The following is a 26,156-nucleotide window of genomic DNA, read 5'->3' as shown; positions in this document are numbered from 1 at the left end:
TTCAGTGCTCAAATTAGTCATGACAGTTTTTCCCTCACCAAAAGCAGCGTTGTTTAGCCCACGTCAACATGACTGGAACCGAGGGATGCCTAAGCTTGTCTAGTTTCACATATCACTATATCACCTAAAAATATAAGCGTGTCACAACCTCTTCAAGTAAGTAATGTTGGTCTCCAATTTGGGGGCAAAGCATAACTTTGTCAGTTAGGATGAGCGTTGTAAGTGAACGTGTATGCCAAATTATGAAGTGGTAGGTATGGTTTGTCAGTTTCATTTGTTCGAGGACCGCGTGTCAATTTATGCTTGTTAGTTGCACTGTGTCTTTACTATATACCATTCTGTTTTCACAGGAAATTAACAGTTTCTGCTCTTTTAAAAATAGACTTACAATGTACATAAACACTTTGTTTTTAGTTTTATTTCCTTAGGTTTAAGCGACAAAAGCATGTGGTTAGGCTCAGAAAAAACCATCATTGCTTGGCTTGAAATGAACTAACATACATCATGCGGCATACGTCACTGCCACACCATGCCTCACATACTAGCACGCTATATTGTTATCAAAATAACTCCATTAACTTTTGGTTTTACACAGTCAACGAAGAGTGGCCTCCTGGTTAAAGGTCACAAGTTTATTTGTGAGATTAACCTCTCATTGAATGGACTGTAATATAACTGAAAAGATGAGAGGTGTAAATAAGGGACACATGCATTGGATCAGGTGACTAAGAACTGACAGCTAATACTGTGCATGAGGGTCTTTGAGGACATCCAGAGTTCAAGTGGGGTTTTTAACGTGTGGTATTTTTGCCTTTGTTCGTGAGAGTGCATGCGTGTGTGTGTGTGTGTGTGTGTGTGTGTGTGTCAAGACACTAAATGTTACTTTTAGACTTGGCCTGATTCCTATCTGGACTGTCAGATGCTGGATTGGCTTCCAGACTACGAGTTTTAGCCAAGAAATCATTTCTCTCATACTTTATTATTTATACTGAGTATTAATTAGTTCAACAGATCTGATTTATAACTCTATTACCCTCAGCATATGGATACAGGAGGTGATTAATAAAACAGTGTGTGTTTTTGAAAAGTTTTATTTATTACCAGTATATTACACTGATCACACACAGTCTCATCAAACTCATCTAACATTTTCAAATGCCAATCATCAAGTTCTGAAGAGGGAAACTTTTTCATCTCCAATTGTGCAGTCATTTGTCTCTGTCTCAGGCGGTAGATTTTGCAACCCAGAACTAGTTATAATTTTCCCTGCAACTGACAATAAAACCCTTGAGAAAAGTCATTCCCACAGAGTATACCTCTCGGTATATATTCCAAAATATAAGTGGATTCAGAAAATCAGTAAATCAGAATCTAGAATGACTGTCTCACGTTTAATATACCACCAAAATCCCTGCAGTTTTGGATAATCCCCAAAATATATGTATAGTGTGTGTTTTTAATTTTGAGGAAAGTAATAAAACTAGAAAAAAAATAATAAACAGTGTAGAGTAACAGGATTTTATTGGTAATATGTGCCAAAGAGTAACAGCTTGTTGTTAGTCATCAGTCTGCCATGATGAATTTCATTTCATTGAAGATTAGTTGTTTACAGATGATTACACCATTTGATTTATTTAATAAAACTCAATCTTTTTTTTTCTATCACCTGCCCCTGGCATGACTTTATCCTAACTTTAATCTTCACCCGCTGAAGCCAAGCTCTTTGTAGTTGGCCTCAATATCAGCGATGACAGCAGTCATCAGTCTCTTCAGGGCTTGCTGCCCAGGACCATCGAGTCCTGCCTTCTCCTCCATGACTTTACCAAGAATCTCTGCCATCACCTGGAGAGGAAATACCAAGATAATCACACAAACTGCTTTAAATTCAAGTTGGAGGACACAAAAAATTTAATGCAGCAGATTAACAGATTACATTTTCCTTCATATACATCATCCTCACCTTGAAGTGACCAATGGGGACCTTGTGTTGATTGGCATGAGATTTGGACAGATTTTTAATAATTTCACCGTGGTTGCCTCTGGTCTTCAGCACCTCACCCAGTTTCGTCAGCACAGTGACACCCTGGGCAGTGAGATCTCCATTACTAGCCAGGTCAGCCTGGGACATGCCATCAAACTTGGGGAAATGATTCAGGCTTTGTGGGAACTCTTTGAATAAACTGAGAAGAAAAGGAAATGTGAGGATTCATCAGAGATAACACACAAAACAGACACTGAGCTCATGTCCTCACATTGACAAATAAAACTTACAAAAAATGTGATTTAACAGTTAGGGAAATAAATAAAAGCATCCTAAGTGGAGTTTTCCAAAATCCTGGTGACTCTGAAGCACCCGACCTACAGGAAAGAATAATTTTAACTCGTCTGAGCCTCTCACCGCCTCATAACCAGGTTCCCAATGCCACTGTAGTCCGCCTCCATTGCAGACCAGCACTTGAGCACAGCGTCATAATCAGCCATGATTGATCTAAAATAAAATAAATAATTAATGCTAATAATAACAATAACATACCAAAGTTCCTAGCTCACAACAAGTTCACACTTCTTTTTCACACATTATTTGTTTTGGAGTTTTTCTTATTTGATGGCCAGCAGCTATAAACTGCTGAATGAAAGGGCAAGTCATAACCAGAAATAGGTGGATACATAAATCCAGTTGCTCTCATGTAGAATGAATCATGTGAAGTGAAACTGGATTCACTGTGAAGATGCACAGAAAAGTATTTCTCCTCAGTATCTCCTCAAGGACAGTTATCTGGATTTTAATTTCTCTCCACAGTATTTTTCATGTTTATAATAGTTCTAATTTGATGACCTTGGCAATTAAAAAGTGCTTTATTTCTTTACCTTTAATGAACAAAAACAATCTTCACTGGGACATTTCTCTGCATCCAACAAATAAAAACCATGTCTCTGCCAAATTATAACCAAATACTGCTCTAATGAATCCACAATTCTGTTTTTTTTTCTAGTTATATTTAGTCAGTAAACCCTAAATTCAATACATTTTACCAATAAATATAAATTATTCTAAGAATCCATTATAAGACTGTTACCAAAAGCAGTACCTACCTGCAGAATAGTATAATATCCTTTGTGATTATGCCAAATTCTTGTTGACCTGACTTACTCCCCTCACCTCTTATACTCCCTCCCTCCCTCTGTCCTGTCACACAATTTTTCCAGTCCTCCCATCCGTCTGTCTCTCTGCACGTCACTTCAAATGTCCACAGCGCCTCTAATCTTAACCTAGAAATTTTTGATTCCATGTGAGTATCATCTCTGATAGGATTACATGTCGCTCTATGAATATTATACATATATTATGTATCATAATAATATATGTGAAGATTTACTTTATGTTTCATCTCACTGAGCCTTTATATGCCAGTTATCTCATCTGAATAAAGTAGATCATAGATTGAAAAGTATGCTGACTGTGTGTGTGTGTGTGTGTGTGTGTGTGTGTGTGTGTTTACTTGTACATCCACCTTTGTAAGATCCCCATTGGTCCTCACTTGCGGGTTCAGACTTGGTTAAAACAAGGGTTTGGTTAAGGTAACAGTTTGGGTTAGGCATGTAATTGTAATGGGATTTGCATAATGTCAATGAGGGTCCTCACAAGTATAGAAGTGCAGGGTTGTTTTTGTGTGTGTGTGTGTGTGTGTGTGTGTGTGTGTGTGTGTGTGGGGGGGGGGGGGGGGGGGGGGGGGGGTCAATCAAGGAGGCAAAGACAACCAGATTGCCTTCTGTTTTCCTCAGAGCTGAGTAAGTGCCGCAGTTTCCAAAGATACGAATCTCATCCACCACTCCCTTCACTGATAGCACTATCCACTTCCTGTTTTGGTTGCGCCATGGTTGACGCACGTCCTTTGTCCAACAAAAGTTATCTCAGGACACTGTTAGTATTTAGCAAGTCTAGTACCCTTAAATGCCCTTAAATTAAATTTACAGAGACCCAACAATTCCCCAATATGCAAGCAATTGACAGTGGTGGTGAGGAAAAATATCTTCTCAAGAGGTGGAAACTTCAAACAGAACCAGGCTCTATGGATGGGGGTTGCAGGAGCAAACACAAAACATGCGAACGTGTAAGACGTGACAACACGAACAGAGATACTGTCTGGGGAAGAAGCAAAGTATTCTGGAGAATAAACAAAGTGCTTAGTGCAAGAAGCCAAGTATGATTGGATCATTTAACTGTGCAATCAACAGTTTTTCTAAAGGATGTGCTGTCTGCCATGTTACATTCACAGTGATTTTACAGCAGCTAATAGGTGCCATTAGATCCTGCATAAGCTGCACTGACTGGACTGTGTAAAACATATGCAGTCAAATACATCAGTCCTGCAGCAGGTCCTTCATGATATCATAATTTACACTCAGGTGACCTCACCCAGAATTGGCCTGAACTTGGCATGCCAGCTGAAATTAGCCGGGCTCTCCAGTTGCCCGACTTGGTTGAGACTCGGCATGACTGGCGCCCCACAATCAGGCCAAATCAGCTGGCCCGATTCTGGCTGCCGGCACTGCCATGACTGGGCAGTTTTTTAGTGATTGTATTTTTTAGCTTGGTTTTATCCTCTATTTCATTTTGCTTAATCCTACTATATTGGGGCGGCAGTAGCTCAATCCATAGGGACTTGGGTTGGGAACCGGAGGGACGCCTGTTCAAGTCCCCGTCCGGACCAAAAATATGGAGCGTGGACTGGTAGCTGGAGAGGTGCCAGTTCACCTCCTGGGCACTGCCGAGGTGCCCCTGAGCAAGGCACCGAACCCCCCAACTGCTCAGAGCGCCTGTCATGGGCAGCCCACTCTGACATCTCTCCACTTAGTGCATGTATAGGTCCTGTTTGTGCATGTGTGTGTTTGGACCTGTGTGTAATTGACAACAGAGTGAAAAATTGAATTTCCCCTCGGGGATTAATAAAGTATATTAAATTAAATTTCTTTTCTCTTATACTTTGACCTTTTTCAAGTTTTGTGTACAGCATATTTCCTGTTTATTGTTGTAGCTATGTTTACTTGATGATAACAATTTCCTGCACTCATTCTATTTTCTGTGTATCTATATAACATATCTTATCATGTCGTGTCCTCACACTGCGTCCTCTCTCCTCGTTCTTGTATATAACTGACCGCTGTGGTAAAGACAATGAGGCCCTCTGCTGGTTAAACCGGTGAAAGGTAAGCCCCTCCTCCCCTGAGCGGGGATTGGTCCATGCCGCAGTTCACGTATCCGTTCATCCAGTAGCAGCTTCAGCTCGCGTCACGTGGTTTTAAACACCCGGAAGACCGGCCTGGAAAGTCACTCAGGTCAGAAGTTTTAAGCTATTTTCTCACTGTTTTACGTTTTTAAACCATCTTTTGTTCAGCAGAGGTGTCCTCCAACATGATGCAGGCTTTGAAAGGCGTCAGACATCTTCAGTCCAGTGCTATAAAACAAGCAGGTAACTCATACATCTGTCTAACGTGTCTGTTAGACTGAGGCAATTTAAAAATAACTTCACTGTGGTCAAGTACCTTTTATTAATGCCTTTTGTTGAACACAGTAGTAATACAGGCCACGTGGTGAACACAGGCAATGGGAAGACATTGATGTGACAGAGACTTTATGTTGTCATGGATTTCTTATTATGAGGATGAGAAATAGCATCAGTGTATTTATATATCTAACTTAAAAAGGCAGGTACACTGGGTTTGACATTAATGTAGGTATTATAGCCAGATTGCTTAAAAATCAAGAATCTTCATTTGTGTTATTTGTGCTGTGTTGTTCTGTAATTCAATGTATGATTGTTAATTAAGTCGTCTCTGAAGCAAAAATGCCAAACATTTCTTGGTTATACTTTCCGAATGGGGAGAATCTGCCCCATTTCCCTGTCCTCTATCATTGTAAATTAAATATCTTTGGGTTTTGGACTGTTAGTCGAACAAAACAAGCAATTTGAGGACATCATCCTCTGCTCCCAGAGCTTGTGTTATACAGAGAAAAGCAATTGTTTCAGCAGTAAACAAAAGAAACTCCTTAAAGACATGGTCACAAAGCTATTCCAGTGACAAGTTACATCTTCTTTTTGAAAGAGTGAGTATATCTTTCAGTGAATATCACTGGTGAGACAAAAACTAACATTGCCACCAGACTGGATCTAGAGACGATAGATCACAGAAAAGGATACAGCCTTTCATGCGTATCACTAAACCACAGTGTCATTGTGTCCAGTTTCAGAGCTCTCCTTCCCGGTGCCATGGGGAGAAATCAAAGGGAAAGTCTGGGGTCCTGATCACGGTCGGCCTGTGCTGTGCCTGCACGGATGGGCTGACAACTGTGGCACATTCAACACCCTCATTCCCCTGCTACCCAAAGGTAAATGTTGTTCATGTGAATCTTAACGGTGCTTTAAACATCCCAATTTCAACTCTTCTCACTTATATTATTGTGCATAAGTTTTTCCACGTGCCTCATTTATTTCAAAAAGTAAAATATAACCCCCCATTCACTGCCATTGAAACTGACTGCTGAACATTTCTTCATGTTCTCTAAATTACTTTATTTATACACATAGTATATGCCATATATATCAACACGTGTCAGCCAATTCCTGCTGCCACTCACAGTGAAGAACTTAAGCTACAAGTCAACCTTTTTGGGAAATTATACTCTGAACGAAGGCGGACATTTTCCGTGTTTTCCTCAGAACTTTCTGCTTCACACAGGTTTATGGTGCTTGTTACATGCAAATGTGTACTTTTGCTGATCTTGTTGGGCAGTTTCCTGACAATAAGAAGCTCCCTGGTACTACAGGGACAGTGGCCTCTGGACTAAGACTTGTATTTACTATTTAAACGGACCTGCCTCCCAGCTATATACTCAACAATAACGACAATTAAAGGCAAACACAGACAAGAAGCCCCCTGGTTTGTCCCTGAGTATGGCCAACTTTCCTCCTGACATCATACACTGTCTGGATAATTGAGTTTGTCTAATTCGATACTACTCTCAGAAGACTACCCAGCACATGCAGGTGTATAGTGTTTGACTATTTAGACTTTACCTGAGGACAGTGTGCATCTGTGCAGTGCATCTTTTCCCTGCTGGTGCAGCCACTCAGCTGTTACAACAGCTGCCTCCCATCTAAAATAACAGGGGTTTGCACTCTTTTCTGGCCTATATTCATGATGCTGGATAATGATATTACTACCACTTCCCTTCAGCAAGACATTAGGGATTGTTTTTGTGCTGACGTGCTGTCTTTCAGCTAAAGTGAACACATTCAAATTTTCTTCAGAAATTTTTTTGTTTTTTGTTGTTGTTTTTGTGTCCTTGAAGAGATAATGTGACAATCACTTGGTGAGACTCAGTCCTTCTCTCTGTCCTTCCTGTCAGAGTGCAGATACGTGGCAGTGGACCTGTCAGGTCACGGTTGGTCGTCGCATCGTCCTCCTGGAGTTTTCTACAATTTTCCTGGGTATCTGCTGGATGTACGCAGGGTCATTGACGGTGTGTGAGTTCAAGAAGTTGCACGACATATTTAGGCACGAATTCAAATGACACATCGATGATAGTTCAGGCAACAAGCTACATCTCTGTGGGGATGCAGTGTGTCCTGGAGCTTGGTGATAATTTGTTATTATTGGTTATCGACTTCCAGTGGAAACACGTCTTGATTATATGAACCAAAATAAATGATTCTGAGCAGATGTAATTATAAACTGAGAGTTATTTAGATATTGAAGGGGTTTCTTTTTCCTATATTAAGAGTTATCCTGACAAATGTGTTACAGTTGAACTCAGTTTATTGCCTTCAACAGTAAATAGTAAAATTGCAGGGGCATTGGTAGCATAGTGGATAGTGTCAGCGTCCCATGCACAGGGCTCGAATTCAGCTAGCGGCCCCCTGCTGCATGTCAGTCCCCACTCTCTCTAAGTGTATTTTATGTTAAAATTACTGTTTATTTAAATGGCGTCCGGTGGGTTTGATGATAGCGATTTCTGGGCTGTTCCAGATAAAATAGAAAGGATCTTTCTCTGCAACAAAAACATCTATCACTGCAGGGAATCCTTTCCATAATGTTGTCAGACACTTACAGTAAGAATCTGAGCCTCAGTGGCAAAAACAAGCACTTTCAGTGGACATAAATTGACATGTTTCACAGCCGCTGGTTGCAGTGATCTCACTCAAAACTAGAACACTAGAAAAAAAGGTCAGTCTGATTAGTCACTTTGATGCAAAAACATAGGAAAATAGGGTCGAGGTTGAAAAATACCAAAGTAACCCTTTAACATTTATTTTTGTCAAATCAAAGATTTATGTTGCATACATGTGCCATTATAGTTTATTAATTCTTAAAATCAAAACTATGATTGCTATAGTGATATATTTTAATCACCCAGCTCCAGTGCATCTGTGTTGCAGTTAAACCACATTAGCAACAATGTCTTTCAAGTAAAAACAGTCTCTGTGATGAGATACTGAACCAGGTTGATGATCTGTGAAATTACTCCTACAGCTCTGCAGTGGAGTAAATTCTCCATCATAGGCCACAGCATGGGTGAGTGCAGCTTTACAGCAGAATTAGAGCAATTACAATGGTTGTGGTATATTTATATGTACATTTCTTTTTTTTCTTTTTTTTTTTTTTTTTTGAATTTCAGGTGGTAACATTGCTGGAATGGTAAGTGACAGTGTCATGACAGGCCACTGGTTTCACAAGATACACATGCTGTCTCTGTAGAGAGTATTTTGCTGTACAGTGTGTTATTCAGTAACTATATTGTGTTTTCCACAGTTCAGTTCACTGTATCCTGAGATGGTGGATGCTCTTGTTTTGCTGGACTCATATGGATTCTTACCCACAGATCCGGTAATTACAGGGTTTTTTTTTTGCAGTTACTACAGAGCTGTAATTTGTTTAGTTAAGGGTGAAGAGAAACATAATCTACTTTGAATTTGTGTTTCAAAATCTTTTTACGCCAGGCTTCACAACAATTTCATAAGTCCTCCCACATGTTAAGAATTTATTGTTGCATTAGGCGGTTTTAAGAAAAAAAAACAATAACAAAAAGAGATATATGTGCAGACCTTTATAATAATAAACAATTCTAGGTTTTATCGTCCATACTGGCTTTCCATCATGCTTTAATACTTTCCTTTGTATGATCATGAACATGTGGTGTTTAACCCTTTGAAACCTGAGCGAATTGGCTTGATTTTTTTCAAAAACCTGAGAAGGCAAATGAGGAACAAAAGAAGACATGACCCCAAAAATTTGCAAGAAATTAGTAAAAAGGGAAAATTCGAAATATGAAAATTAGTTTAAAACAAAAGAGAAAAGAAAAAAAAATTCAAAGCATGAAAATTAGTAAAACTAAAAGAAAGGAAAGAAAGTTAAAAACAAACACACAAGGACATGACCTGGAAAAAGTGCTTAAAAATTATAAGAATTCTGTAACATCATTAGAAATACAGTTTTTCCTTACGTTTTTTCTTTTTTCCCTTTTAAAAAAAATAATTTTCTAAATCTGCACATTTTTGGCAATATGTGGGACATTTCTTACAAGTTGCTTATTGCCTTTTTTCCCATGTTTTTGAAAGAAATCGCACCGATATGGTCAGGGTTCAAAGGTTTAAATACTTGCGAAAGGCACCTGCTGGCAGCACAAGAAAAGTGATGTTGCTGCAAGTTTCAAAGGGTTAAAAGGTCTTTAAAAGTCTTACATTTAAGTGGATGAAGCCTACAGAAACCCATCGCTCCACCAAACATGCAGAGCAGTATGTACAAAGGAGAAGGAAAGACGAGTTGCTCATCTATGGAGTTCAAATTTACTGTTGGAAAAAAAACAGTGTCGCAGGAGCTCCTGTCTGGAGAGAGCAACGTCTGTCTGTAGTGCCCCCAGATAATCTGAGTACAAGACCCCCGAACTCTCTACAAGACTGTACGACTTCATAACAATTTCTAATGAATTCTGGATTGTGAGTAAATGGAAAAAATGTGTAGGTCGCTTGACATTTTGAAAGGCATCACATTTAATAAATGCTTTTGTCACCAGTGTAATTAAATCTGACACAGTTTTGTCCTTTGGGTCAATGTGAACTGCAAAGCGTTCATTTAATGTTATTGCCTGACTCCATAATATTCCAGAGCTGTGCTGTACTATCCACTCTTGTCAGTAGTTTTGAATTGCTTCATTGATCATTTATGTCTGTTTTCTTGCAGAAAGAAATGCTTGAAGTAATGAGGCAGGGGACAGATCAGATGATTGAGTATGAAAAAATGACGAGAGAGAAGACGAGGAGAGTCTACACTTATGAAAATGCAGTAGAGAGGTGTTACACCTTCCTAATCATGTTGCTTTTAAAATACTACTGCATATCCACTTATCCAGTGATGTGAGTGTTTTCTTATGAAGCCTTTTATTTCTTTCAGGCTGTTGGCTGCAAACCCAACTCTGTCTGAACACTCTGTGCGCATCCTTTTAGAGCGAGGTATAGTTGAAGTTGAAGGAGGTACGTCTTTATCTTCCCCTTTCCCTCTGCTTTTATGTTGATCCTGGGCTCTCCTGTTAGAGCAGAATGAGTTAACTCTCTGGATAAATTCTGAATGTATTTTTCTGTTGCAGGTGTGGCCTTTACCAGAGACTTTCGGATTAATCTGGTAGGTTTTTGTTGAACTACGCCAACTGAGTGTCGTATGCAGCCCATAAAATGTGTGTACAGTACTGTATATGTATTGTTTGACTGTTGTTTTCAGAAAAATACATCGCGCATCAGTTTTGAGCAGGCTCTGGAACTGCAGTCGGGGATACAAGCCCCCGTTTTAGTTGTTATGTAAGTTTGTCTTCCACTTCACATTTCCCTATTACATGTACCAATCTCAGTGCAATGAAAAATATACCTCACCAATATACATACAATCTTTTTCTTGTCTTTCTTCTTTGTCTTTCCAGAGCAGAGGACGGCTTTGAGAAACTATTTGTGAAACCAGAGCACAGACCATTTACATCAGCAATTCTCCAGGCCTATAGGGACAGAAATGTGAGTGTGTTTTTACAGCGTTTGTGTAAAGTACGTACGCTTGCATCTTGGTGTTTATTTTTAGCCGTTAAGCCTGTGTGTGTGTAATTGTGCCTAGTAGACAGACAGGCAGGCAGACAGACAGACAGAGGGCTGCACAGATGCAAAAGTAGCTGCGTAGTGTGAGCCCAGTGTCTCAGAGGCAGCAGAAATCTTTATAGCTGTGAACCTCAAACACTGACCTACATACTGGAGCTCGGTCAAGTGCTGCTGATGAGAGAGAAAACAAAAGACGCACGTCAACTTAGCATCTCCAGTGATTGTCTCTTTCCAAGTTAGCTGGTGATAATAACAATAAAAATCAGCTACTGTACAACAGAGGAGAGTTTGGGATGTCAGAATACTAATGATTTTAGAGCGGCTATAATCAGTATTTCTATAATAATATCAATGAAATGAAATGAAAAGGGTCCCTCGTAGTGATGGACCGAGATAGAATTATCACCTGAATGTGAAGCTCCTCTCTGCTTTACTGAGCTTTATAGAAAGTGCCAGCTCATTGTTTAGCTGTCATGCAAAGGGTTCAGTTGCGGGTAGCACACTGAATTTTACCTCGATTGGAGCATTTGTTCAGAGCCCAGGTAGCTGTTGTTTTTTTCTGGGCTTGAAGTGTGAACAATGACGACATCAGTGGGTGTGTCATATTCTACAGGTTGTGAAGAGGATGAAGTCTTGCATGTAATAGTCTTCTTCAACTTCTTATCATAAATAGCTGGTCCATGCTTTTTTTTTTTTTTTTGGACAAAACAAATGTCTCGAGGAGGCCCACACAGCCTCAATATGTGCCCGGTATAGCCTCTTTCAATATAAGGTGCATTGCCTTCATTTCTCAAAAGTCAAACTCTAAAATGTTCTCAGATGTTGATTCCACTTGTGACAGGCGCAGACTTTCTCCTGCACCCTTAGCACACTCACCACAGAGATCACTTCTGCACAGACTCTGGCTCCAAATGATGTTATCAGCTCAAGATGGCAGCGGCTGTACCTGTGATATTTTGGCTTCATTTTTGTACAGTGGGAGGCATTTCATCTAGATTTACAATCATTGCCTACACTAATATCTCTCACACTCGTCTTTTTGTTTCTTTCTTTCAGCACTCTGTGGTGGTGACGGTACCAGGCGATCATCACATCCATCTGAATAACCCTGAAGTCGTTGCTCCACTTGTGTCTGACTTTCTGCTGACAAAACTGTTGAAACGGACAGCTAAACAAACAGAAAAACAGGCCTCAGTGTCATAGCAAACACACATACACACACACAAACACGTACACACATCAGTTTTGCCTTAAGTCATACTTCACTTCTGGTGAAAACAATTATTTAACATGTGTATTTATACTTAACAGTTTACACTCAACTTGGGAGCTTAAATCTGTCAAACAGCTATTGTAGCATCAAATCATTTAGGTTCATTTTAGTTTTGGTGGACTCCTAAATTATTTAAAGCAGCTGTGCGTAACTTTATGTTTTCGTTGATTATAGCGCCCCTTTGGTCAAAGCAGTATCACACCCACACCCTGGTGTCGTAAAATTCTGACTGCAGCCGGCATTCGGCTTCATTCATAAAATCTCGACTGCAACCGGCAGTTACCGCATGCATTTGTTTTGGAGAGTGAGAGGATCAACGTTACTAACGTTCTTATAAACTGAGGACAACTGCCTGCTGTATATTTGTGTTCATGGTCACAGTCACAGATAATTTTGTTGCGTTTGTTGTAACGTTACTAGGCAAAAGCGGTTCACACCAGCTAACATTACATTTAGCTTGCTTATAACTTCCATGTCGTCATATATTGAAGTGAAGCAACGTCTAACAAGTTGCGGTATATTCTCTAAATAAAAACAAAAATGACATACCTGTCGATTAGGAAAAGGGCCAACTCTGGATCAGTTTTAGAACCTTTCAATTCTCTCAGCTCTCTCCACTTGGTGAATGCCCGACCGAGGTTTACACGCGTTTGGGCTCGAGTCCTATCACTGTCCCGTTTAGCCTTCTTCTGTTCTTCTGTTCTTTTTCTTTTTCTTTTAGATGATGCTCCTTCGTTATCCGCCATGACATCAAAAGTACAACCAAGTCCTTATAGATGCATCTCTGGTAAAACTGTTACGTGTTCAGCAATGCCTGTTGTGTACCGCTTACTTGAAGAACACTCTCTGTAAACACGGCTCCTTCTTCTTCTGTGGTTTAATGGACGCTGTGGGTGTGCAGAATTACTTCTGCCTCCGGGTGCCGTATTCTGGTTTGCTGACATGACATCAAAAGTACAACCAAGTCCTCATAGATACATCTCTGGTAAAACTGTTAGGTGTTATGTGTTCAGCAATGCCCGTTGCGTACTGCTTACTCGAAGAACACTGTAAACACGGCTCCTTCTTCTTCTGTGGTTTAATCGCTGCGGGCCGCTGCGGGCGAGCAGAATCACTTCCGCCTCGGGTGCTGTATTCTGGTTTGCTGACTTCCACTGTGTGTCCGACCCGAGCGAGGCTACGCTAAATAGCCATATAGAGAAAGGCTTTTTTGTCGCTGTTGGGTTCAAATAAATATGCGGATCTTCAAGGGGGGGTGATACGAACTAGGGACAGTTTTATAAATGGTAAAAAGTTCCGCACAGCTGCTTTAATGTTTGTTAATAGATATTGATGTGTATTGTTGTTGAGTGTCAGTGCCATTGTGGGTAAAATGAGCCATGTTTTACACCAAGCTGCTTCTCTTTAACTCCAGATGGTCGGTAAGATGTTGAGTAAGATGAGAGAGACAGATCAGCCAAAAAACAAAAACAGCCAAATTAGTGTTCTGGCACAGTTTGTGTCTTTTGCTTTTTGATCCAGTGAATAGATATCACTCGGTTCAGTGGATTCATATGAAGTCTGTGTTGGACAGATGTTATCCTTTGTGCTGACAAGAGTCAACAACTGGCTTTCATGTGGTGTTTTGTGTGTGATGAGGATGGCATGATACATTAAGAGACATTAGCCTAAAGGAGTACTCCAACTTTTTGGCATTACACTCCTGTAACCTTGTTGAACTCACAAGTTGTCAAAACCTGGTGCCTATATTACCCACAATGCAACTCACAGACACTGCCTTTAGTTGAATGTTAACTTAACCAGTGGAACAGAAGAACAAATAGAAAAGCTGACAATGGAGGGACTTTGGTCAATAATGCTCAATGTAAACTGCAGGTACAAGTTAACGTGGTGTTAGATTAAATGTCAGGGTTATTTAAGCCTCTCAGATCCAAATGACTAGGAATGTAAGGCAAGACAAGTTTCAGAGTTGTATACGCACAATTTAACTTAAATGGACAGTTTCAGAAAAGTAATGTCTTTCTCTGTCCTCTAAGGTTGAAAGACTCATATCTTTTTCACCTCTGACAAGTGTGGTCAGAAGTGTGTTTTGTTGCACCTGAATATACACACAACCATGACAGCACTGGGTCCTGAGGGACACCTGTACATCACTGCAGCAAGGTGATAAGCTAAAACAATGAAGGTCAGCAAAGACAAGATTTTCAGGGGGTGTTAAAGGATTACTGCACCCCCCACATGATCAGATTTGTGTATCGGTTATTTCCCCTGTGTTACCTTGAATTGATGAAAACTTAGTTATTCTTGCATGCTTCCAATGGGAACAAAGAATCTAAAAACAGAGAAAATTATTGATAAATTGAATCATAGGGGACTGTGTTTCACAGCAGCAAACTGTAACCAAACATCTGTTTACAAACTGTCACACAACTCGTGCAGTGTAATCCACGTCTCATTTATCCAGATGTATGCTCAGTACTTACCAAACAAACAGCCTGTTCTGACAAGTAAAACTTATCTATGCTCTCGTCAAAGCCAGACTCCATTGACAAAAACAGTAAAGTTACCTCGTTGAACAAGGGAGGTGCTTGTCTACTGCTGCCTCGATCACTTAGTTTGTGTTACCGTGTAACTTTGATGTTTTAAAGGATCAGTTGGAATTTACACAATAACACAAGCTCCCGATTGAGGCAGCAAAGTAAACGTACTGTTTTTGTCAGTGGAGTCTGGCTTTGAAGAGAGCGTAGATAAATTTTACTTTTAGTTCAGTAACCTATCAGATAGGGCCATCTGTTTGGGAAGTACTGAGCATACATCTGAATAAACAAGACTTGGATTATACTGCATGAGTTGTGTGAGAGTTTGTAAAAAGATCATTCAATATAATATTGCTGCTGAGAAAAACAAAGTTTTCTTCACAAGTTAACATGACATGGGGTGAGTAATTAAAACACAGATGGTCATATGGGGAGTGAAGTATTCCTTTATGTTACCTCTAAATAAAATGGTGTGAAAGTATATAATATTTTTTTTAATGACAGTGTGAGAACAATGAGACATCTTGCCTCTCTCATTTAGAACAAAAAAAGTAACACCTCTCAATACAATCTAGTCCAGCACAACCTCACCTGTAACAATAACCTCAATAATGAATTGGATTTACACTTTTCTGACAGTGCCAACACAAATGTTTAGCTTTAGATGCTGTGGCTGAGCTGCTGTGTTGGACTGCATTCGATCATACAGATGTGCCTAATAAAGTTCTTGTTAGTGTTTGAGGCTGCTGAACTCTGTTTGGTGTCCTCCTGCCGTCCTGTAGTACAGACTGCTGTATATTTGCAGGCAGTAGTTTTATCACCTTGTAGCTGCTATCTTTGAGGATTGTTTGAAATGCACTGTGGCAGCTCAGGTGTCTTAGAAGTCTACTGCCTGTTGTAAATATTTTAGCAGTTACACAATTTCTCTGAAGTGTGTGTGTGTGTGTCCTCATGTTTAATCTCAAAGTTAGTGAGCTGTGGGAGAAAGAGTGTGTGCCTGAGTGCCACAGAGAGCAGAGGATGAATCTCAACAAGTGCACAATAGTTTCACAGTATCTTTTTAACTGCTTGTTTTCGGTAATAAAGCAGTTAAACTATGTTAAGAATGACTTAATTTTGGAGGATTATGTTGTAAATCTACAAAACTACACTTCCTTAAATCTTAAGCAATAATTTAATCTTTGATTATTTAACCTTTTACTACTGTCATCGTCTGTTGTCATCATTTGTTTTTCTGTGATCTAATTTTAAATATTAAAAGTATTCATATTTATAATGTGTTTTACAGGCTGTCTGGTGTAAATATTTACCCATGAAAATAATTCATGACATTTGCATAAAATTTCCTTTTCTCTAAAATGTCAAAATGCAGACAAATTGCACATTTTGCATTTGTGCAAACTTTGTGTTTTGTGATATCCATCCAATAAATCTTTAAAGAAACATGCAGTGGTTTGACAGCTGTTTAAGGGATGTGGACAGTTATATGTATTTTAAACAAAATCTTGGACCACAGAAGAACTTTTAGGAGAGGAAAAACAATGTAGTTATCCTGGGTAATTGTTACAGATGTGTAAAATACAGCTACAGTGGCCTGGAAAAATTTGTGCACCCCTGGTCAAAATTTCATTTATTATGAAAAGCTAAGCAAGTAAAAGATGAGCTGAATTCCAAAAAGCAAAATGTTAATGATGACACATTTCTCTATTTTAAGCTTTTTTATTTTAATCTTTTACAGTTTCAAAATAACAAAAAAGGAAAAGGGCCCAAAGCAAAGGTTTAGTCATCCTGCATTGTCACTAATTAGTAGCGCCCCCTTTGGCAAGTATCACAGCTTCTTAATGCTTTTTGTAAATGTCATTCAGTTCTTGTTTGGGAGATTTTCACCCATTCTTCATTATGGTCTAACCACAGATTTTTAATGATGTTTGGGTCGGGGAACTGTGAGGGCCATGGCAAAACCTTCAGCTTGTGCCTCTTGAGGTAGCTCATTGTGGATTTTAAGGTGTGTTTAGGATCATTGTCCTGTTGTAGAAGCCATCCTCTCTTCATCTTCAGCTTTTTTACAGATGGTGTGATGTTTGCTTCCAGAATTTGCCACTGGCTGCAACACAAGCCCAAAGCATGTTGGAACCACCCCCATGCTTAACAGCTGGACAGGTGTTCTTTCATGAAATTCTGCACCCTTTTTTCTCCAAACATACCTTTGCTCACTGCATTCATTAAGTTATTTTTTTAACTTCATCAGTCCACACAACTTATTTCCAAAAAACATCAGGCTTGTTCAAATCTTCCTTTTTGTGGTGAGGGCGCAGGAAAGCAGCTCTCTCAGAAAGTTTTCTTGGTCTTTCAGACCTCAACTTGACCTCCACAGTTCCTGTTAGCTGCTATTTCTTAATTACATTACAAACTGAGGAAACAGCTACCTGAAAACACTTTGCTATCTTCATATAGCTTTCTGCTGCTTTATGGGCATCAGTTATTTTAGTTTTCAGAGTGCTGGGCAGATGTTTAGAGGAGCCCATGGCTGCTGATTGTTGGGACAAGGTTTCAGGAGGCAGAGTATTTATAAAGCTTTGAAATTTGCATCACCTCTTCTTTCATAATGATGATTGTGAACAAGCTATAACCCTAACAAGGTAATTATGGTCTGAAACTCTGTTAAAAGTTGTCTGAGAGCTCAAATGTCTTGGGGTGCCAAAACTTTTGAATGGTGCTCCTTTACTTTATTTCACTCGAAGATTGTACAAAACAAAAGTAATACACTAATCTTGCGGATTCTGTCCTTTACCCTTGCGAGGCTGCTGGAGGGGTCATGGAAATTTGCCCATCCAGTCCATGTGCTTTGTGGACTTGGCTTACGACCACGTCTTTCAGGGGGGTCTTGTGGGGGTACTGCAGGAGTACGGGGCACCAAGTTCGCTGCTACAAGCCATCTGGTTCCTGTATGACCAAAGTGAGAGCTCTGTCTGCATACTCTGTGTAAAGTCAAACACTTTCTGGGTGGGTGTTGGCCTCCAGCAGGTTTGTCCCTTGTCATCGATCCTGTTTGTGATTTTCACGGACAGGATCTCGTGGCACAGCCGAGGGGAGAAAGGGGTCCAGTTTGGGGACCTCAGAATTTTATCTCTGCTTTTCGCAGATGATGTGGTTATGTTGGCTTCATCACACTGTGACCCCCAACATGCACTGGAGGTGGTGTGCAGACAACTGTGAAGCGGTGGGGATGAGAGTCAGCACCACCAAATCTGAGGCCAGACCTCAGTAGTGATGGTAAGTCTTGAATAGGCTAGCTAGGCTAGTTTTGGATTCCAAATCCAAAAAAAAAAGAAACGTCTTAGAGTATTTTATATAATAATGTGTGGACATATTTGTTTGCTTTCACTGCCAATGCTGTAAAGTTAATGTACCAAATAATCATAAACAGCCCACTGCAGAGTAGTCAGCTTGTAGTAAAATATATTAATAGATGCTCATTTAGACCTATTATTAATGTTGATAGGCTATTTTAGACCTGATAGGCTGTGTTACCTTCATTATGAGGCTAAAATATGTTTTGTGGCCACAGGTATTTTTTTTACCTTGGGTTAAGGCCATAGCAATTCTTTGACTCCTGATTAATGTTTAACCTTCTAGAGGACAGATGCCAGAGACCAAACATATAGAAATATGTATCTTCATGCAGCCTAGTGTGATGTATATGAATGATTGTAATGCACTGCATAGCAACTAAAGCTCCAGATTCAAAAGACTGGGTAAATACAGACAGAGACACTGTTTCTAAAAGTCTATCAGCAGTTTGAGTAAAAGAAAAAACTCATGAGTTAAACAGCCACAGGTGAGAGACCTGATAGGAGACGACTCTGTAAAAAGGGATGCCTGTCCCTTTAAGAGCCTGTCCTGCTTCATCCAATGAGATGTCTCTGCTGCAGCAACACGGAAGTTAGTAAACAGTACCAAGTGTCATTGACCGGAGACATGTTCACGGCTTGTTTGTAGTGTTTATGTAGTGATGCGAACACTACTGCAAACTTTACGAAGCGTTAGAAACTTTGTTACATCAACTGCAATGGATATACAAGGTAACAAAGTCAGAGTAACGTCATGTGGAGACTTTGATAAGTTGTCTACAGTCAGACACCTACAGCACTTGTTTACTAGTCATATATATAACTTATGTGGTGTCTTGTGGATTTTAACATCCAAACAGCATTTTTTAAACTAATTTATTATTTGAGCTGTTGCTCATTTCAGTTTTTTCTTATCTGTCAAATCTTTGTCCAATAGACTTTAGTTACATGGGTTTAAGTTAGTTCAGTTCTGTGAGATGATTTGTGTCCGACAGTTGTTTAATACACAATAATAATAACAACAGTTTGTTAAGAGCCAGTTGTTGTGTTTGAGCTGCAGACTGAAGGCTCTACTGTGTCATGTGTCAGTTTCAGAGCTGTTTGTACCGGTGCCCTGGGGAGAGATCAGAGGAAGGGTCTGGGGTCCTGATCACGGCCGTCCTGTGCTGTGCCTGCATGGCTGGGCTGACAACTGTGGTGCATTCAGCACCCTCATTCCCCTGCTACCTAAAGGTAATACAGTACTGGAGACTTTCTGTAAACAAAACTTTCTATAAGGTTTCCTGGACATAGCTTTGTAAAAGAAAGGTATGCTATAGGTAAAATTGTTCAATTGATATACTTTGTTAAATTAATTTTAGGGCTGCAACAATACATAATTAGTATATGTTTTGTTATGACTAATCAACTGTGATGGAAAAGTTACACACACTCAAGTGCTGTACCTATGTATTTACATTTTATGTTACTTTGCAGTGCACTAATTTATTTGGTAATAACGTGCTTTTTACTTCACTGCACCGATTGCTGTCACTACTCTGTACATGCAGTGCAAACTCCTTTGGTGCAATGAGATCATTTCACATTGCTTCAATAGAAGCCAGCTGGTGTTGTGAATTTTCTAGAATAAGGTGACTTCTTTTGGTTTCTTTTTATTTTAAAAGCAGTGATCCTTTATTCTGTCTTCTTTTAAGATTTTCACAATCTCCCAAGTTTTTAAATGAGTTTCTTTCTGTTGGAAACAAGTTAAAAAAGAATAAAACTAGCCTAATATTAAATAATTTAAATCAGCTCCAACTTGACCAGCTAACATTAAAATGCTACATACATGTTAATGCAAAATAACTAAACTAAAACAGAAAAGAAAAGTAATATTTGCATAGTTATGAAACGATAAAATAAGTAACGTTGCATGTGATATTGAATGGTAATAAAAAAAATTAGAAAAACTGACATCTTTTGGTTTTTACATTTGCACTTTTCGGTATTTTCTGACATTGTATTGACTAAACAATTGATCATTTAATTATAAAAATATTCAACAGATTAAGCAGTAACAAAAATAATCATTATGCGGCCCTGATCAGCTTCAATTATCGCTACTGTAAGTATCTAAAACCATTGTCTTTATTTTTACTTATAATCAGCACCAAATTCTCTCCTCTATAGGAAACTTCCTTGGAAATATTTAAGAAAATATGGACCCGTAAAATAAATTATTACCCAGACTTGTGATGTACGTGTTTGGTGTGACTTCCCGCTCAGTTTGCTGTGTGAGTATTTGACACATCTCTTCTCTCAGAGTGCAGATATGTGGCGATAGACCTGGCAGGTCATGGTCGCTCATCACACCGTCCTCTTGGAGATTTCTACTCTCTTCCCACCTACGTGGCGGACGTACGCAGAGTCGCTGATGGTGTGTGTGTGAGCTTATTATGTTGCAGAATCATTTTTAGCCAAACATCAGTGAAGAACATGAAGTCCTGTAAAGATTCAACATCGGGGTGTCGGTGGCTTAGTGGTAGAGCAGGCGCCCCATGTACAAGGCTGTTGCCGCAGAGGCCCGGGTTCGACTCCAGCCTGTGGCCCTTTGCTGCATGTCACTCCCTCTTTCTCTCCCCCTTTCACACTTGTCTGTCCTGTCCATTAAAGGCTGAAAATGCCCCCCAAAAAAATCTTTAAAAATAAAAAAGGATTCGACGTCATGTTCCTATTAATGCATATAATTAAACCACAGACGGACTTGTAGCAACTAAAAAGTATCTCGATGTTCTGTGATGAGATACTGAACCTGGTTGATGATCTGTGAAATTAACTCCCACAGCTCTGCAGCTGCGGAAATTCTCCATCATAGGCCACAGTATGGGTGAGTCCACCATTAGAGAAGAATTTATCTTCATCTGTGTGGCTGCGTTACAAAGTCATTTAACGTGCAAATTACATGGAGCTTCTTTTATTCACAGGTGGTGACATTGCTGGAATGGTGAGTGTCATTTTCTTATCTCTCTCCTCTTTGTCACACAATATACAGATGCTGTCATCACATGGTCCATTTTGTTTCTTCCACAGTTCAGCGCACTGTATCCTGAGATGGTGGATGCTCTGGTGATTTTGGACGCTTACGGATTTTTTCCAACAGACTTGGTACAAATCATATTCTCTCCCCAGATTACATTCACTGTGAAACTTTAATGGTCTCTGTTGTTAAATGCACAGCTAGGACAGTCTGAACAGACACCAAGAGAATAATCTAAAAAAAAATGTTTTATATGAAATTTTCATTTAAATTTTATGGATTTAAAGGGACAGTCACTTTTAGCATTTTTCTCAATTTCATTTTTAGCACTTTTCTAGAAACAGAACTCCCAGAAAACACGGGCTGTGTCTGATGTGCTGCATCACTCAGACATTCAGAATCACAAACTTTTTCTTTTTACTTTTAGTAGGCACTGCAGCTGCCCTTAAGAAGGTTATGCTGTTTCCTTATAATACATAATACTGCACCCAGAGCTTTGACCCTTTTGCTCATATGTCTGTTACTTTGAAAGTAAAACAAAAACGCCATTAGCTGAGCTCACCAGAGACTTACTTTGCAATGTATGTAGTTTTACCTTTTAAGTTGTAACTGCATACATTGCAGATTCTAACATATTATGTTCATGAGAGGGAAATTATATTTTCATTTCTCTGTAATTGTTATTTTTATAGTTATGTCCTTTTGTTGTTGGTAAGTTAAAGTTATGATTATACTGTTCTTTTGAACAGTTAATATTCCTATTGTTAGCCTACTATTCAGCTGGTCATTAGTCACTTGAATGCGCTGTCTTCCGTTACTGTGACTTCAATCAGCTGTCATCAAGCTGTTAGGCTGTCATCTATTTGCGGCTCAGTCAATGTGACGTATTTTCCACTGAGCAGACAATTGTGGGTCAAAATAGCCATAAAAGCATGCTGGCTTGTGTACTGCAAAATATGTCTGGATGTTGTAGGACATCCTGGTATTTTTGACATTCTGCATTTGACATACTATGTATTCTTTTTCTGGCTTACTAAACTGTATGATAGTATGGGTATTGGAACGCACAGTGAGTGTTATGTGCCTGATGCGCGTTCTTGTCGGCTCACGCTGGGTCATCTTGTCACTTTTTGTACAAGCTAGCAAAACTGTAATGTAAAAATAGCATTTTAACCTTATCTATGCCTTAACCCCAACATTAAACCTACAGAAGACCTTATGTCTAGCTGTGATTTCAAATTGAGGTTTTTGTTTGTTTGTTTGTTTGTTTGTTTTTAGAGATCATTGATTTATGAAGATGCACTTAGATTTTTGTTCCTTGTACTGCTGGCATGGCTGCAACTGCCACTAATATTAAACTTCCCTGTAGACTTTTACCTCACTTTTGATATCAGCGTAGCATCTGGCATCATGCCCAACACAAACAGGATGATTATTTGGAAAAAAAAACCTAACATAGATCATCCTACATAGTGGAAAACTCATGAACATTCACTTGGGCTGAGCGGGGCTGAGATGGTTACGTAGCCCGTGTGGAAGAAAGAAAGTCCTTTCTGGCAGAAATCTATTCATTTTAACTCCAACCCTGACTTTTTTCGTAACCTTAACCAAGAAATACTTTTCTGGAAGAAAGCCCTATTGGCAAACTTTTTCCAGCAGCTCACAGAGCTCACTGAAGCGTGCTCTGCTACATCCCGCAAACTGCGCCCATCTGGATAAAACCCCATGTTTTTAGTTGGTTGCTTCCAGAACCACTGAATTATTGAGCAATCCCAGATCTGTTTGGTCCCCGATTTTTCCACATAATGTCAAATATAATATCACAGAAGGTTTTTTTCACGTATCAAGAAACAATGGGAGCTGTGTTAAAATATCAAATTTTTGATTTCCAGTCAATTTCTTTCCTGAATGTTGGTTCAAGAAATGAAATTCTGATGGGGAAATAATGAATCCTTTATTTACTTCTTTCTTCTTCTTTTTTTGACTGTAAGTAGTGATATGGAAATTTGACTCTAAAAATCCCCAAATCAGGGCATTTAATGCCCATCAGTTGTAAAACTAGACAATGACAGAGGACCAGAAATCCGTGTCCTCAGTGTATAATATGTATAAAGTGTGTATATATGTTTTTATTGTAAATGTTTATTATAGATTTAGACTTTCCTCATTAAAATGAATCAGCAGGGTTTTTTTAATAACTTGAAATAATCTTCATTCAGGTGGTGAAAATGATTCCTGCTGTATTTTTTCATTGCACTTTATTCACATACTGTATCTGATATTATATTGGAAGAATACATCTGTACTTTCCCCCTCTGTCAGTAGTTTCTCTCTTTTCCTGCAGAAAGAACTTTCCAAAGCGATGAGGCAGGGGATGGATGAGATATTGCAGTTTGAAAAAAAGACAGGACAGGAAAGAGTTTACACTTACGAGAAGGCAGCTGAGAGGTATCATTTACAAAGATTTATTTCACATTTCTGGGTACTTTGTCTCTAAAGCCAGCTGCTGTTTGCTAAAGTGTTTTATTTCTTTCAGGTTGTTGGCTGCAAACCCCACTCTGTCTGAACAGTCAGTGCGCATCCTTTTAGAGCGAGGTCTAGTTCAAGTTGAAGGAGGTGCGTCTTTATCTCTTCTTCTCCTCTCAGAAAAGAATAATCTCACTTCTCTTTCTCTCATCTGCTGGCAGCTGAATGTGTTTCTCTTCAACAGGATTTGTGTTCTCCAGAGACCTCAGAGTTAATTTTGTAAGGCACTTTTAACCTCCCAAGCCGCCCTCCACATTCACCACCTCCTCTCTGTGAGCTTATATTTTCCACACCAGAGGTTTAACATTCAGCTTGTACAGTACATGTATGTTTTATTTTGTGTTTTCAGAAATACATATTGCTAAACACTTTGGAGCAGAGTCTGGTGATGCAGTCGAAGATTCAAGCCTCTGTTCTAGTTGTTCTGTAAGACATTGATCACTACACTGAAAGTAATGTTTACAATATAATGTTATGACAGCAGTATGACAGTGTGACAGCAGACACATTTAGAACAACTGACATGTAGAACTGGCTCATGTCCTGAGCAGATATACAGCTAACAAACCATGTGGCAGTCACATTCCCACCCCACTATGTATGAAAGTCAAAAATCTCAGTCTATATAAACATACTCTTCATCCTACAGTATGTGGACTTTTCTCACGTTGTACTCTCAAAATCTCTGTCTCCAGAGCAGAAGAAGGCTTCGATAAAATCTTTTCTGAGCCAGCTACAAGAAAATTTTGCCCAACACTTCTCCAAGGCTTCCAGGACAGAAATGTGAGTGTGCAACTTGGGACAGAATGAAAATATAATCAAAAAAAATATCTTAAAGGGAAACTTTGGTATTTTTCAACCTGGACTATATCTTATGTCTTTCTGTCTTAGTGACTAGTGGGAAGAGCAATTTTTGAAACTGGTACTGTATTGAGCGAGAGGGCTCAAACCAGCAGCTAAATCCCTGCAGGCAACCGTCAATTTACGTCCACTAAAAGTGCTTGTTTTTGCCACTGACAGGCTCATATTGTTATTATGAATATCTGACAACATTATGGAAAGAATTCCCTACAGAGGTCGACCTTTTTGTTAAAGAGTAAGATCCTTTTGTTTTACCCGGAACAGCCCCAAAATCACTCTTGCCAAACCCACAAGACAGGCTTCAATTAAGTTAATAGAAACAAAATAAAACTCACAGAAACCTTCTTGGTTCACCTTTTCACTGTTCCAACAATCACAGACTCTGATTTGGTTCAAATTGACCCTTAATTCACCCAGTTAGATGTGAAAATGCTGTCTGTGGCTCTGTCTGCGCCCTGACTTACTGTTTTTTTAAATGGCATCTGGTGGGTTTAGAGATTTCAGGTCTGTTTCTGGTTAAACAAAAAGGATCTGATTCTTTTAGACAAAATAATAACCTGAGCCTGTCAGTGGCAAAAACAAGCACTTTTAGAGGGCGCCAATTCACAGTGCACAAATGCCTTGAGCCTCAGTAATGGAGCAGTTTGAAAAACTGTTGTTCCCATTAGTCACTTAGACACAAAAATGTGGAAAAAAGGGTTCAAGAAAAATACAGAAGTTACCCTTTAATGGTCATTGATTCTGCGTATCTGCGGTTAGTAGTATCCCTCTCTGTTTCCGTTGGTTTCAGGACACGGTGGCGAGGGTACCAGGCGATCATCACGTTCATCTGAACAAGCCAGAAGTCGTCGCTCCACTTGTGTCTGACTTCCTGCGAACCAAAGTGTTGCCCCGTCCAAACACCAGAGAGCACAAGTTATAAACTACAAACACACTCACTCTGTCACATTGGAGATATGTTATATTCTTGTTCATAAGAACAAACTGTGTGTGATTACATGAACAATAGCATTCAAGTTTCTTCCGTAATGTGATGAATAGCCTGTTGAAACAAGTTGGTTGGACGGCATATGCAGAGGGATCAACCTTAAGTGTTTTACAACTTTATTGACAAATGAGAACAGGGGGAAAATGAACATACTTTTGCACATACAGTCAGGTCCATAATTATTTGGACAATGATACAGTTGTCGTCATTTTGGCTCTGTACACCACCACAATGGGTTTTAAATGAAACAATGAATACCTGCTTAAAGTGCAGACTCTCAGCTTTCATTTAAGGCTTTTTTCAAAAATGTAGTATGAACCGTGTAGGAATGACAACCATTTCTTCACACAGTCCCCCAACTTTAAGGGCTCATAAGTATTTGGACAAACTAACATAATCATCAATTAAACAGTCAGTTTTAATACTTGGTTGCAAATCCTTTACAGTCAATGACTGCCTGAAGTGTTGGA

The 26,156-nt window shown here is 39.3% G+C and overlaps 3 protein-coding genes across 4 annotated transcripts; 2 read left to right on the top strand and 1 right to left on the bottom strand.

Moving 5' to 3' along the window:
• Positions 1–1,504: 1,504 nt before the first annotated feature.
• On the bottom strand, positions 1,505–3,215 carry LOC117255689 (myoglobin). The gene is made up of 4 exons (XM_033624825.2): positions 3,094–3,215; positions 2,399–2,488; positions 1,961–2,180; positions 1,505–1,842 (listed from the first exon to the last, which is right to left on the bottom strand). The coding sequence occupies exons 2-4, from the start codon at positions 2,479–2,481 to the stop codon at positions 1,702–1,704; spliced, it is 444 nt and encodes a 147-aa protein (XP_033480716.1). The 5' UTR covers positions 2,482–2,488; positions 3,094–3,215; the 3' UTR covers positions 1,505–1,701.
• Positions 3,216–5,300: 2,085 nt separating this feature from the next.
• LOC117255004 (serine hydrolase-like protein) lies at positions 5,301–16,388 on the top strand. The gene is made up of 12 exons (XM_033623538.2): positions 5,301–5,471; positions 6,245–6,388; positions 7,409–7,522; positions 8,533–8,574; positions 8,678–8,697; positions 8,812–8,886; positions 10,240–10,349; positions 10,450–10,529; positions 10,643–10,677; positions 10,774–10,850; positions 10,970–11,057; positions 12,192–16,388. The coding sequence occupies exons 1-12, from the start codon at positions 5,414–5,416 to the stop codon at positions 12,336–12,338; spliced, it is 990 nt and encodes a 329-aa protein (XP_033479429.1). The 5' UTR covers positions 5,301–5,413; the 3' UTR covers positions 12,339–16,388.
• Positions 16,389–18,886: 2,498 nt separating this feature from the next.
• Positions 18,887–25,920, top strand: LOC117254955 (serine hydrolase-like protein). Of its 2 annotated transcripts, none has more exons than XM_078164884.1 (12): positions 18,887–19,027; positions 19,391–19,528; positions 20,598–20,711; positions 21,120–21,161; positions 21,259–21,278; positions 21,365–21,439; positions 23,656–23,759; positions 23,848–23,927; positions 24,022–24,056; positions 24,187–24,263; positions 24,533–24,620; positions 25,489–25,920. In XM_078164884.1, the coding sequence occupies exons 1-12, from the start codon at positions 18,958–18,960 to the stop codon at positions 25,618–25,620; spliced, it is 975 nt and encodes a 324-aa protein (XP_078021010.1). In that variant the 5' UTR covers positions 18,887–18,957; the 3' UTR covers positions 25,621–25,920. The 2 variants fall into 2 exon arrangements, with proteins under 2 accessions (XP_078021010.1, XP_033479326.1); XM_033623435.2 differs by having other exon boundaries at positions 19,385–19,528.
• Positions 25,921–26,156: the final 236 nt, after the last annotated feature.

This window comes from Epinephelus lanceolatus, chromosome 3 (assembly GCF_041903045.1).
Source record: "Epinephelus lanceolatus isolate andai-2023 chromosome 3, ASM4190304v1, whole genome shotgun sequence".
Classification (NCBI taxonomy): Eukaryota; Metazoa; Chordata; class Actinopteri; order Perciformes; family Serranidae; genus Epinephelus; species Epinephelus lanceolatus.
Note: the sequence above shows the minus strand (reverse complement) of the source record. Positions and strands in the feature narration are given on the sequence as shown.